General features: G+C 39.2%; 1 protein-coding gene across 2 annotated transcripts; it reads right to left on the reverse strand.

Annotated features, from left to right (window-relative positions):
- Positions 1 to 671: 671 nt before the first annotated feature.
- Positions 672 to 13,572, reverse strand: LOC127358957 (histidine ammonia-lyase-like). Of its 2 annotated transcripts, XM_051392556.1 has the most exons (20): positions 12,972 to 13,572; positions 12,832 to 12,883; positions 10,756 to 10,783; positions 10,569 to 10,643; positions 10,417 to 10,489; positions 10,255 to 10,321; positions 10,064 to 10,101; positions 9,807 to 9,932; positions 8,919 to 9,058; positions 8,377 to 8,424; positions 7,672 to 7,819; positions 6,627 to 6,722; positions 5,963 to 6,021; positions 5,752 to 5,832; positions 4,386 to 4,451; positions 3,838 to 4,003; positions 2,388 to 2,522; positions 2,200 to 2,308; positions 1,174 to 1,243; positions 672 to 1,075 (listed from the first exon to the last, which is right to left on the reverse strand). In XM_051392556.1, the coding sequence occupies exons 1-20, from the start codon at positions 13,207 to 13,209 to the stop codon at positions 1,019 to 1,021; spliced, it is 1,872 nt and encodes a 623-aa protein (XP_051248516.1). In that variant the 5' UTR covers positions 13,210 to 13,572; the 3' UTR covers positions 672 to 1,018. The 2 variants fall into 2 exon arrangements, with proteins under 2 accessions (XP_051248516.1, XP_051248517.1); XM_051392557.1 differs by lacking the exons at positions 10,756 to 10,783; positions 12,832 to 12,883; positions 12,972 to 13,572 and having other exon boundaries at positions 10,251 to 10,321.
- Positions 13,573 to 13,938: the final 366 nt, after the last annotated feature.

A 13,938-nucleotide genomic window follows, 5' to 3' on the forward strand; every position in this document is an offset into this window, starting at 1 on the left:
TAAACTCCAGATCAAACGAAAAAATGCCATAATCCTTTAAGATTACACCCCCAGTCACCAGTAGCCTATCACCTTTAACGATGTATACAAAGGCAGATCTTCAGATTACAATACAAAAATCCAATAATGTTTCCTTCTGTACAACACAATGTGGTGTGTGGTTACATAAGCGTGATCCAACCAATTTAAACCAATAATATCATGACATCCACCCATCAATCAAACTATCTTCAGCTTTTAGCAATACAGAGTCAAGCTTCATTAGTTAGCCAGCTAGCAACAGCATGGCTCTCTGTACACAAACACTTTATCACCTGGACAAAAACACATCTTTATTAGTGATTCTGGTGAAACTGGATCATATTTTAAGGAGAATATATTTTATGGTTTTCCTTCTGACATCTTCTGGCTGCTCTGCCTCAACTCCGCTAACTGCTAATGTAGCTGCTGGTAGCGTGTAACGGAACGTGGCCGGGACCGAGACTGAACACAGCCTCAGAGACAGACAGATACTGAGGTATTTTACAGAGTTTCCAGATGACTTGTTGCTAAAAGTAGCCAACTGCCAGTAATGGTAATGTTAGCTGCATTTAGCTAGTTAGCTTGTGCAGCTAAAGTTAGCTGACTCAGCTCCAGGGTGCCAGGAGCCAACCTCTACTGCATTCCCTCTTTTAAAGCTGTCCTTCATCGGCATCAGATGCTGCATTCTGTCCCAGTCTTGCCATGGTGCTCATTGGGACCTTCCAGTCCAGCAGAGTCTGCTAATGGGACCACTACAGCTGCATGGCAGGGGGACGTAGCATTAAGTGCTAGTGCAGGAAATAGACAATAAGTTCTCCGTTTCATGTGGAAGGAAGGAATAGAGTCCTTTTTAAGGATTTGAATGTGTAAATTATACTTTTTTTGCAGTAAGGACATGTACATGCACATTATTGTTCCTCTGTATATATCTTAATACGTGTCTGGAAGGGGTCTTTAAGCTGTAGCTTCCCTCTCTGATGTCTGTAACTGTACACATTCACGCCGTCAGCTTCGTCCTGTATTCATCCATGTAAGGCTGAACTGTCTCCCAGACCTGAGAGCAGAAAAGGACACACCAACAATAAAGTCATCATCATGAGACATTCTTACACCACTCCAGAATAACTCCAGGTTCATTTGGGGCTGACTTGCCTTTTGCTGTTTGATGAGTGTGTGAGCAGCTTCTATGTCAGGACTCATGATGCGGTCTCTGTCCCAAGGACTGGAGAGACAAGGATTGGTAAGGACATTATGATAGTACACTGTAGCCATACAAAATGATGTCTTTTATACTGTATTCCTAATGAGAGAACTGGGAAGTTTCCAGCTTCGAGGAAGTAAAAATCTACTTAAACTGCATGTTCAGAGAGCTCTAGGAAAATGATGCATAACACACAATGCTGGACAGTCAAATTCCTGGTAGAACACATTATGCTAGTTCTACTAAAGACCATATTATTTCTGTCTGATTAACTTTCAAGAGTGTAATGTGATTTGATGTGGGATCCATGATCTGCTTGAGGTTTCTGCCTCTTAAAAGGAAGTTTTCCTTGATGCTGTCGCCAAGTGCTTGCTTATGGTGGGAACTGTTGGGTCTCTGTAAATCATTTCATCAGGAGTACGGTCTACGGTCTATTTGAGATAAGTTCTGTTGTGATTTGGTGCTATTCAAATATAAAAATTGACAATGAAAACGACAGGGAGACTGTGATAAAAGAATACATTAAAGGCACAATTTCCAGATGTACCTATTTGACAAAGTGCAGTGAATGTTGAGTATGTGCATAAAGATATGCATCGCTTTATTATATACAGTAAAACTGATGAATATAAATAATTAATTAAATATGATTTTGACCATTCTTAAAATTGGATTAATGAAGTAAACATTACCTGTATGAAGTTGCATTTTTTTAGTCATATCCTGTTTCGCCAGTATTGATGTACAGTGTGGTTTTAATGTCTTAAATTTAACGTGGATTGTTTTGACACAATTCATGGGTAACATGTTGAGAACATGGACGATATTATAAGATCTTAGTCATTGCACTGATGCTGGATTGTAAACAGATGAAGTCTTTGGAACTGATGGACAGTAGCACTGTCTCAGAAAACAGATTATCCTGAGAAACTGTTGACGTTGCTGTTAAGAAAAGTTCGTTCTGAGCCGTGTCTGACCTGACCACGGAGCGCAGCAGCTCGTAGACCTTCTCCAGGGGAGTGGTGGTCTTTAGAGGACGCAGGAACTCCAGAGCCTGGCAGGCAGCCAGCAGCTCTATGGCCAGCACTGCGAGACAGAGACCCGGGTTATTAACGTGTGACCAGAGGCACACACTGCTTATGTGTGGGTATTAGCAGCGTGTCACCTTGCTCCACATGCTCCACTACTCTCAGGGCTTTGCGAGCAGCCCAGCCGCCCATGGACACATGGTCCTCTGTTGCTGCACTGGTGGACAGGGAGTCAACGGAGGATGGGTGGCACAGAGCCTTATTCTCTGACACTGTAGACAGAGGTAGTTGGGACAGTTAGAGCACACTGCAGGGTAGGATTCAGAGCTACCACTCAACAATGGTGTACAGTAAGCTCGCAGACAACAATATAAAAGAGATAGTAGTAGTAGTAATAATAATAAAATAAATATTCAATTTCTATTCTTGCTCGAAATATGTAAATTCACCTCATGTCTGTTTATCTTTATTTTGAAAACTTTCAGGGCCTTGATTTCGTCCCCTCATAAGTCACAAACTTTCAAGGATTCGAAGAACCCGAGAGAACCATGGTTCCGATAAGTGATTTTTGTTTTTGGTGGTGTGTTAAAGATTGCTCTGTGGGTTCAATTCTGAGACTTGTTATCAAAAAAATGCAACCTTCAAACAAAAACGTACGAAAAAAAAAAAAAAATAGAGATGCTTTAAAGCTACAGGAGGTAACTTTTATAAAAATAACTTTTTGACATATTTGTTTTCACTATATCCTGACAGTAGAACATGAGACAGATAATCTGTGAAGAAAGCAGGTTCCTCTGGCTCCTCCTAGAGCTCCTAATGGCATTTGCAAGAATCCACCGGGCCTGAACGAAAACAACCAATCAGAACCAAGAAAGATAGGCGCTTCTTTAGTCTTGTTCCCTACTGTCTTTCTCAGCTATGATTGGCTGTTCTGGTGCGATGGATTCTTGCAAACACCTGAATCAGATCCTACTGTTGCTTTAATGTCCATGGAAATGTTGTCTCTTAAAGTAGTTTTTCTCATACATAAGATAATAAATTGAAAGCAGTGGCTGCCTAGACTGTGGGAAAACCACATCCAGAAACCTTGAAAAGTATGTAAAAGTGTCTACAGTAATTTGAGAAACTGAATGAAATGATAAAACCCTAAATCATCTGTCGGTTTAGTTTTTCAAAACATTAAAATCAGAATCAGGTTTTTGCTTGGTAACAGGAATATCTCCTAGAACAGTGGTCCCAGATCTTTTTCCTTAATAGACCCCTGCCCCTGATGCAGTGACATATTTTATGAATATTTCATATTATATTGAACACTGTACAATGAACCCAAATAATGAACTGCAAGAAGTTTGTCTAAAACGGTTATTTCCTGTATTCTGTCTGTATAATGTATTATTTGTTTGTTTGTCCCTGATGCGTGGCCATTGTTCTGTTAGATAATTTACTTTACATGAAGTGAACCAAATGCTGAAATAATTCTTACACTCCTTAAAATCAAAAGGTATTTGCGACCCCCCATTTGGTTTTAGTGGGGCTCCCGGCTCCCAGGCTGGGAACGACCATCCTAAAAACAGAAAACAGGCACACCTAAGGCGGCAGCAGTGCAGTGTGCGATCATGAAGCCGGAGTTCAACCCTCCATCCTGGACAAGGAAGGCAGGTAGTTCACTGAGGGCCGGGTTCACCAGCCTCTCAATCCTCCTCTCACTTATACTGGCCAGCTCGTGCACACCTATGGCCAGGTAGTCCAGGGCCTGAAACAGCAAAGCCACACCCAATGTTCAGTCCAAAACATTTACTAAAGACCAGACAAGCCAAAGTGGAAGCGGTGGTGGTCATGTGATGCCCCAAAGTTTGGACGTTTTTTAAATTATCAGCATTTTCCACTGTGTCATTAGCTAAGATTATACTTGGTGTCCTGCCCGAGCTGCCAGCGGGGTATGAAACATTGCCATAGAAAGACACAATTTATGAGCATTTAGCTGCTGACTCTGTGTATGTCTGCTTCTCTCCGCACGCTGTCTGCCAACCCAAACACCCTCACCCACACAGGCCAGGAGGAGACGGAGAGATAGAGGAGGATAAAGGACCATAAATCTCACAGAGACCTCATTAGTTAGTTCAGTGTGACTTTACCTTGGCTGGATACTCTCCATGGAAATTCCCACCAGATATTGTCTCCCCAGTTTCTGCAAATACCAGCTAGAGATGAGTTAAGGGTCAGTTTATTGTAGTTTGTCAAATACTGTCACCTTGTGGTAAAACATTAATATCACATTCTGTAAGGGGATAACACCCTAAATTACATTCCTTAAATACCCTGTAAATGAAATGTGTCAGGGATAAGGAGGTCCAAGGAAGACAACAAGTATAGTTTATCCTTCATAGGTAAATATTCAACTCTTATAAATCAATACTTACAATGATTATTAAAGGAGTTTTAACTTGTGACTCATTTAAATTTATAAACTGAATTATTAAATGCAGCAAATCTAAAGATTAAGATTAAGACACCCTTCAAACTATTTTGATGGCATGAGCTTTTGTTTGTAGAAAAGGGTTGAGTTTAACCTTTTTCAGTCTATATGTTGCTTTCAGCCCTTTATTCTCAGTGTTTTTTCTTATTTTGATATTTCCACTGGCAAGAAATTTGCATAAAAGGTCCAGTGTGTAGGATTTAGAGGCATCTAGTGGTGATGCCCTTGTTTCACCCTCCCGTACCAAGCGCCATAATGGTGGCTGTGAAAAGCATGATAAACGGGAATGGGTCTATCTAGAGCTGGTGTTTTGTTTGTCCCTTCTGGGCTACTGTAGAAACATGGCACTTCAAAGGTTCAAAGGGGACCCACTCCTTCTGTCGAAAAAAAGGTCTCATTCTAAGGTAACAAAAACACAACAATTCCTATATTCAGGTGATTATAGATCAATGTAAACATATCTATGAATATTATATTCCATTTCTGCCAATAGATCCTCCTTAATGTTACACACTTTAAGGGCCCATTTTGGACATTCTTATTAAGGAGTCTAAATAAAGATTGAGGTGAAAGATCGTTGAAGTTCAACGTAGTTCAACAATTTGAGAAATACGCTTATTTGCTTTTGCATAGATCAATATAAAATCCGCTGAATATAAAACTGGAGCTGGTAGCTAGCTAACTTAGCTTAGCATAAAGACGGAAAGTAAGGGCAAGTCAGTCTCTGTCCAAAGATAATAAAATCTACCTACCAGTATTTTTGAGAAAGTTTCCCATTATAATGACTTCCAGAATCTTTTTTTCCCCATCACATTTGCAGAAATGGGCTTCCATAGCTGGCTGTAACTTCTTATTGACAAATATAACAACATTTTCTGTCAGAAGATCATAATTATACACAAATGCTAATCTCAAAGTCTTCAGTTAAAGTCTGAAGTGGCAGATAAGACAACCTAAGAGCTGTCCAAAGTGACATCTCACAGACACATTGTGGGGTAACATGAGGAGCTGTTCCTGTAGGATACTGGGTTGTCCGTGGCACTATTCAGCTCAGTGGAAATCACATTCTGGACAAAAGCGATGGTGTCATTGACCACTCCATGAACCTGCAACAAGCAGAGACACAGCCAAATAAAGTAATCTGCCCCATTCATTCAGTCAAAGGCTCAACACTGCTTGTGTAGAACTGAAATAGAACAAGATACTATTATTAACATACACACACATACACTATACCTGTGGGATACAGCGCAGGGTGTAGGCATCCTGAACACGATTGCATGATCTATGACTCTCTACAGGAAGAACATCATGACAAAATCAAAGAGAGGAAACTGCCAAGTAACATGATTACTGAAGTCATTGTTTAAAAGTTATATATATGAGATTTGAAACAATATAGCAGCAGACAACTATTTGATGTGTAAAGCGGAGTCATGTTGTCCAGAGAATGACATCGCAGCCGCTCTGTGGTTTGTTTACAATGCCAGTCTGCTTCGTCTGTAGCTGAGTAGAGAGACTGAAACTGCTGTTTTTATCATTGACATCAGTGAATTAAGGCTTTGCCTGAATCATCAGTGTGCATGATTATTGGAAAGACTATGAAAAGACTAACAAAAATATTCTTCATTATCAATTATCTGCTATGTGAAATCACTGGTTTTGTCAATGGACTCTGGTTGGCCGTAGCGCCCATTGATTTTGTCTGAGATGCTCGTGTGCTCTCTCTCTCTGAATATATATACAACCTTTAAAAAATCCCAACCATGTAGAATAATAACATATTCAATATTACATATTACTGAATAACATCCAGTAACTGTACTCTGTCTCAATGCATGTGGGTGTTATCAACACTGAACTCTTAAAGCCAATATTGTACAGGTCATGCAGGTCCTACCTGAGATCTGAGAAGGGAAGACATCAGAGTCTAACAGAGAGCGAAGCCTCCCAGCCACCATCATCTGACCGGGGTGAGGTCTCACTGCGTGGATAGCTACAACACAGAAATTCTCTTCATTAATACAGTTGTACGGTCTACAGTGTGATCATGTGCACAAGGAGTGAAGTCTCCTTCACCACACAGAACGACAGAAGACAGTCATTAACATTACAGTATCTGTAACAAAAGACAGACATAGAAAACAGGAATTACTATCACTGATATCATTTAAAGAAAAGTATCCTGATATATTATACATGCATACTGATTAGTTGGCCCATCCTGTATATGTAGTGATAGGAATTGCTGACTGAAAGTGCAGCTCTCACTTCTTAAAGCAGTATTCAATTCTTTTTTTAGCCACTGTGAACACAATATGTTTACATTACCACCCTATATAGTTTCTAGGCAAACGGTTGCCTATTTATATATCCAGCAGACACAGAGCAACCGTAGAACTCTTTTGGTGTCCTGTTTCTGTTTTGCAACATCTGTTAAACAATCTACAGACCGTCCACAATGGAGAGGTACTCAGCAACAATACGACAAACATTAACAATTATTACCTGTATGCCTTGAGAACAAAAAGTGTGTGAATTCTAAATAAAGTTTCTAAAGGAAAGCTTTTTCCCACCTGGTCTTTAATATGTTGTTAAAAATGATCAATAATTATTGGAATTGACTGAAATCAAACATTTCATTGGGATACATTTTTCAGCACTTGCCCTAGGCTGAATTCCATTTAGCTGCTTTAATTTCAGGATACCGGTATTGTTCATGTTCCTGTCCTCTGATCTCATAATTGAGGTTCCTCTGTCTCTCTGTGAGGCTGAAACATAATGTTTTCTGAACATATTTCAACCTGATGGTGTATTGTTATGCAGAAGTTGAACACCTTGTCACTTTAACAAACATAAAAAAATTATTTTGTTTTGTTTATGCTCATGACTGGCTATCCAAGCTTCCAGTAAACAGTTAGGGAATTAAAAGTCTCTAGAGGTACCGCTGTGGAAGGCCTTTGTGGTGCCTTTCAGGGCTTCCAAAGTCAAGGCTCCAATGACGTCAGCTTGTCTGGCCACGCCCACAGCTCTCTCCACAGCCTCCGCACCCAGAGACGATATCAGCTGAGTCCCATTGATCAGAGCGATTCCCTGTTTGACGACCAGAATCATTAAAATAATCCACTGATCAACTGAAAATTAAATATGCATCCATTTGCACTGCAAGAAAAATACTGTTTATTAAAAGTTGGATATTATTTTTGTCGCTTGGACCATGTTCTTTATCAGTTATGTTAATGTACTGTAAATAATCACTGAAAAATCTGACTTCTGTTCTGTAATTTTACATGGATTTGTTTGTTAACTGACAGATAGGTATATATATACAGTATATCTATATAATACATATTTATGTGTATATATTTTCTGTTGTCCGTAAGTTTGCAGTATTTCTTTGGTGCCCCAGCTGCTGGAATATTACCCTTTTCTTTGATGCAGTGTATATTGTTCATTGCCTGCTGTATCTAATAGTCTTACAATCGCATCAATCTGGCTCTGTTTTCTCTTCAAAAGAAATATGACCAATCTTGGGGGTTTCTTTTCAACCTGCATGATCATCAAGTTGCCCTGTTATAGCCGGAGCAACAAAAATAAAAGCAAAGTTTAAATAAACAGTAGTTTCCCTTTAAGAATAATGCCTATAGTACCTCCTTTGGTTTCAGCACGAGAGGTTTGAGCCCATGGCCCTCCAACACCTGCAACATAGACACAACCACTGACATATAAAAGGTTTGTGAGTAGCTTATGATGAAAAATAGCTAATAAATCATTACTTCATGGTTATAGGCCAGAAATAAATCATTAAGAAAACAACTTCTGGGTTGCCAGGTTGGATCCTTTTCTGAAACTTGCCAGTTTGACTTATACCTGGCTGCAGAGTATCCAGACCAAAATCAGTTTAGTAATAACTAATAATAATTCCTAACCTGATTCATCATTGTATGTGAAAAAACCTTTGTCAGTGATTTATGAGCATTTCTAACACATTGAATAAGTGGGGTCATCAGTAATTCTTAATTAAAAACATGATAAGGGTCATGACCTTTTCACAGAAGCATCATCATAGATCTAAAAGCATTTATTGGCCAGCGATAAAGCTGTTACAAAGCATAGTACGTATATATCTTATTAGAAAGTGGAACAAAAATACTACTTGGCTTTCACTGTGTGGAACAGTAAGGAAACTCACAGCCCTGGCATCAGCCCAGCTGCTCTGTGGTGACCACATCCTGCCCTCCCCCATCAGGCCCAGCGTGAGGTGAGCCAGGGGGGCCAAGTCTCCACTCGCTCCCACAGTACCCTTTTCTGGTACCCAGGACAAACAGGACGCTGGACACACACACACACACACACACACACACACACACACACACACACACACACCTATTTAGCCTTAGACAGTATGTAAACAATTAACAGAACTCACTGTACAACATAACACACTACAGTGTAGCCGAAGGCTTATATAAGGACATGTGTGACAGTATACCACAGTGCTTATATCTGATATGAATATATACATCTTTATTAATATGTTTTCTATTTGTTATATTCATTAATGAAACATTCATTATGACTGAAGTATTTATTCATTCAACTGAGCCAACTATATCTGCTGATGAAGGCCATGAGAGACAGCTGAAAGCCCCAAAAGAAATCTGTTAAGTTGTCCTTGAGTTAAACGTTTTTTGTCAAGCTATTATTTTCATGGTCATTACAAACCTTGGAAGGATTCGTTCATATGATTACAGCTATGTTAAATTGTGTTATCAATCACTCACTGTCTATACAGCAGTTTTTTATTCTACTTTTACTGATTATAAAAGTTATTATTATTAACATTACTTTACTTTTTATTGTGTTTTTATATGTTGCTAAAGTAAAATTAATGAAACGCATGATTTCTTTACCTTGTGCAAATTACTCATTTGTCACTGAGTTTGAAAGGTGCTATACAAATTCAGGGAGTCTGTGGGGTGTTAAAGAGTCTAAAATCCAATAATAATCTAAGAATATAATAGTTTAAAAAAGGATAGTATAATTAAACAGAATAGAATACAATGGAATAGTGGTATACCGTTGAAGGCCTTGATCATAGCGTCAAGGGTCTCCATGGAGATGCCGCTGTGGCCTTTTGCAAGGACATTTATTCTCAGAACCAGCAGCATGCGTGTCCTCTCTACACTCAATGGGGCACCCACTCCTTCACACACACACACACACACACACACACACACACACAATAATCAATAATCTGGGTCAGACTCAACTGTAAAAATATTGCTAGCATATGTAGTGAAATGTTTTTTATATTAAACAGGTGTTTCAGTTTACCAGCACAATGAGAGCGAACCACATTTTCCTGCAGCTGCCTGTGGAGGAAAGTGCTTACTGTTACACAAGCATCAGATAATCAACACTGGAATGCAGAAACACCTCAGGGACACACTGTGTTGAATCAGGTGGTTTGGATGTTGTTTTCTCCCAGCCTCTTGATACTTGTGGTTAATTTACAACTTACTTACGCCAGTTGCTCTTTTGGTATAATCGTGCGTGCAAACTTTCCAAAACCGGTGTTGACTCCGTAAGCAACTATAGTGAGAAACGATACACACCAGTAAAGTATCTGAACTGAGCCAAGTATGTTTCAGTTCTTGGATTGAATAGAACGTGGAGGAACACCTTACCTTTGTCCTCTCTAATAAAAGCATCAATGACCTCTCGGCCCTTCATCACCTTTTCCTCTGCCTCAGGGGTTAACTGGAAGGAAACCAAACAGCAAACATCAGCACGTCCGTCCTCACTTCCATCTCTCACTTTAGAAAGTGTCTTATCTCACCTTTATTTTGAACAAACCTCGACCCAAGTTGACCAGATCCGCTGTGGTCAGACTGTTGCCATCCAGGGAAATGTACTGGTAGAAAAAAACCAACATAAGGAGTCAGCTGAACAGACTAACTGCTTTCTGATGCAGTATTTTTTTTAAATTACAATATTTGAAAGCATAATAACAGCAACACATTCACCTCTTTGGGCTCTTGATAAGAATTCGGTCTATTTGCAGCAGGTTAAGGATGTACTTCAGTTCAATAAAAGACAATGTGAACATGTACCAATTAATTATAAATTAATAACAAAGAACAAAATGGAAATGAAGAAATTATTTAGAAGCACATTCATACATTTTGCACAGTGTTAACAGATTGGATGGTTTTCCAGTTGGGCAATTGGCAACATTGGTAGGTCAGTCAGGTTGGTTGGGTTAGTCCAGACTGGACTAGTGAATGGATTATTATTATTATTAATCACTATATTATTAATAATAATTATTATTAATGATAGTAATAATAATAATACATTTTATTTATAGAGCGCTTTTCAAGAAACTCAAAGACACTTCACATAAGTTAAAATAGAAAGGAAAAAGGTAATAAAAACAACACACTGAAAAAATATAGCTATATCTACAACACAGAACAATGAATTAAACATTAAAAGCAGTTTTGACATGAAATTGTATATAGACACTCATGGATGAATCATAATGATTTTGGTGAACCCGTATTTTGTCCTCTAGCACCCCCAGCAGCACATATCCGGTGAAGCATTTCAATGTCTAGTAGATGGATTGGCACTAAATTTAGTAAAGCATTAATGGTTCCCAGAGGATGAACTCTAATGACTTTGATGACCCCCTAACATTCCCTCTCGTGCTATGAGGTTGACATTTGTGAATTTGGGTGAAATGCCAGATAACTATTAGATAGATTTCCATGAAATTTTATCCACACCCCCTCAGGACTGAACTGTAATAACTTTTATCATCCTCTGACTGTTCATCTAGAGTCACTATCAGGTGAAAAGATTTTATTTTAATACCTGCAAAACTAACCATGTTCCTCAGCTGTACTTTGTGTAAACCAAGCTGGTGAAAATGGTGAACATTACACCTGCTAAAGCATAGTGTTACCATGAGCGTTGTCGGTGCCCTGATCCTTACCTCCTACCCGATCTGTACCGCACTAAGATGGTATAAGATGAGTCACTCATTAGCTACTTCACATCTCCAGAAAAAACATGTTTTTAATTTAGAATTACTGATTAAGACTTTTTAAAAACAGCTGTTTGTTAGTCAGGTTTGTGAGGTAAAGTGCAAAAAGATTGAAAAGATGGGACTGTGCATGCAGGGTATGTTATAGCCCATGAGCAAGGCAGGTCTTGCGAGGGTACAATCCCCATACTTATGTGTTGTACCAAGTGTTCAACTGAGGGAACACTTAAGGGAACACAGTTTTTTCTGATAACTGAAGTAGCTAACGAGTGCAACATCCTGTGCCATTCTACAGACTACAGCATGACTGTAGACCTAGTCTTGTTATGTGATTGGATAGGTTTTCAGCAGCTTGTGATTACTTGTCCAGCCTGTTTCTTGTTCTTTATGGGTGTTTCCCAGAAGCAAATCAACGAAAACCAAATGTCATTTTAGTTCAATATAACTAAGCTGAAACTGTTTTCCAATGCAAAATATTATTTGGTTTCAAAGTCATAGCTCTGTGCCTTACCATATAACGGAGGACTTTATCTCTTAAATGTGGCACCAAATTCACTTCCAGCACCATATGGAAAACACAATAATTGAAAATCTAATAAACATGCTAATATGTTATTAAGGTAAGTGGTTACCATCAGCTTTGATTAAAAAGTAAATTATTATTTCATACGTACCATATGTCTGAACAGACAATAAACCCTGTAAGGGGGCTCTCTAGTGTATGAGAATTAGTTAATTTATAATAACACAGTAAACATATTTTTAGGGATGCACAATGATATTCTCATGTCATTTGCATTGACCAATAAAGTCCTTAAAATGAGACATCAGTATCTGCAGTTTCTTCTGATATGACAGGCCAGTAAGATGAATTATACTGTTAACTATGCTAAAAGAAGTGAAAAACGCCTGTCAGCAGCCTCTTCTCCAGTCCTTAAACAAAGTCTAAAATATGGCTGATCTCCCACCACTCAAAATAGATGGAATTCATGGGATAGCATCTTATTAAATATTGTCTTCTTAAATTACTATAAAGTCAGTGGAAGGATACACTGCCATTGCCAGTGGAGAAGAGTCATGTCTGTCATATTCTCCTGCAAAGACTCCAAAAACAAATATAAATCGGATTATTCTCAGAAAATTAGCTTATAGTGATCTGTGCATGTAGGTGCATGAGTTGGAAACCCTTACCCAACTGCACAAAGTCGTCGTCCTCCAGAACATCCTCTGCCTTGTCCTCAGGGTGAAGGAGCTCTCCACCCCAACACCTTCGCATGCTGAACTCCATGTCCCTGCCTCCATCCTCCAGCTTCTTGGCCTGATGGTAGCGCTGCAAGGCCTCGAACCCCAGTGACTGGACGGAGGCCCTGGGACCACTGCAGGGCACCCTGAACCACTCACCTCGAATACACACAGACACACGGCGCATTGTCAGAGAGATGGGCGAAGGACTCCACAGGTTTTCAGGTTGCAACACTGATAACGTGGGTTACAAGAGGTATAGATCCTCCCACTGTTACCAGTCCAACCTGTTCTGCTTGGATGGAAATATCAGTCCCTCTTTGACTCATTAACATCTTCTATAAAGTTTGATCTTTGCTCAAAGGTATTGTCAATATTTAATTTGAGAGGATAGTCTTGACACCTTTTTTTTCTCACATATTCCCGGCAAACCACCAACCATCACACCTTTCTCTCAATTAATTATATACAAATACTGATGAAATATTTCTGTCACTGCATGTGTGTGTTTTTCCATACAATACGAACCACAGGATTTTCCAAGACGTTTCCAAGACAGAAGTGTGGTGATGCCAAAGAAAGTACTTGCTCAGACAGCCTTCAACAGGTCCTTTAACAGGTGAGCCATTAAACAGTACAGCATGTACAGCTTGATGCACACTTGGAGATGATCAACAAAACTCATAACAAGACAAACACCTCTAGCACCGCCACATGAATCTGTCATAGTAACTAGCATTATCTATGTTGCAGCAGCCTATCTCCTTGATGTCATAAAGAATAGTTGTTCAAATGCACATGTAAGAGCCACACTGTTCCATTCATGTGACATAATTATTCATTACAACTAGAGAAGATAAATTGTTTGAATTCTGGATGTTAAAAAGCTGAAGCTAAACTACTGGCTTTAATTTAT

The sequence above is a fragment of the Dicentrarchus labrax genome, unplaced genomic scaffold (assembly GCF_905237075.1).
Source record: "Dicentrarchus labrax unplaced genomic scaffold, dlabrax2021, whole genome shotgun sequence".
Taxonomy (NCBI): Eukaryota; Metazoa; Chordata; class Actinopteri; family Moronidae; genus Dicentrarchus; species Dicentrarchus labrax.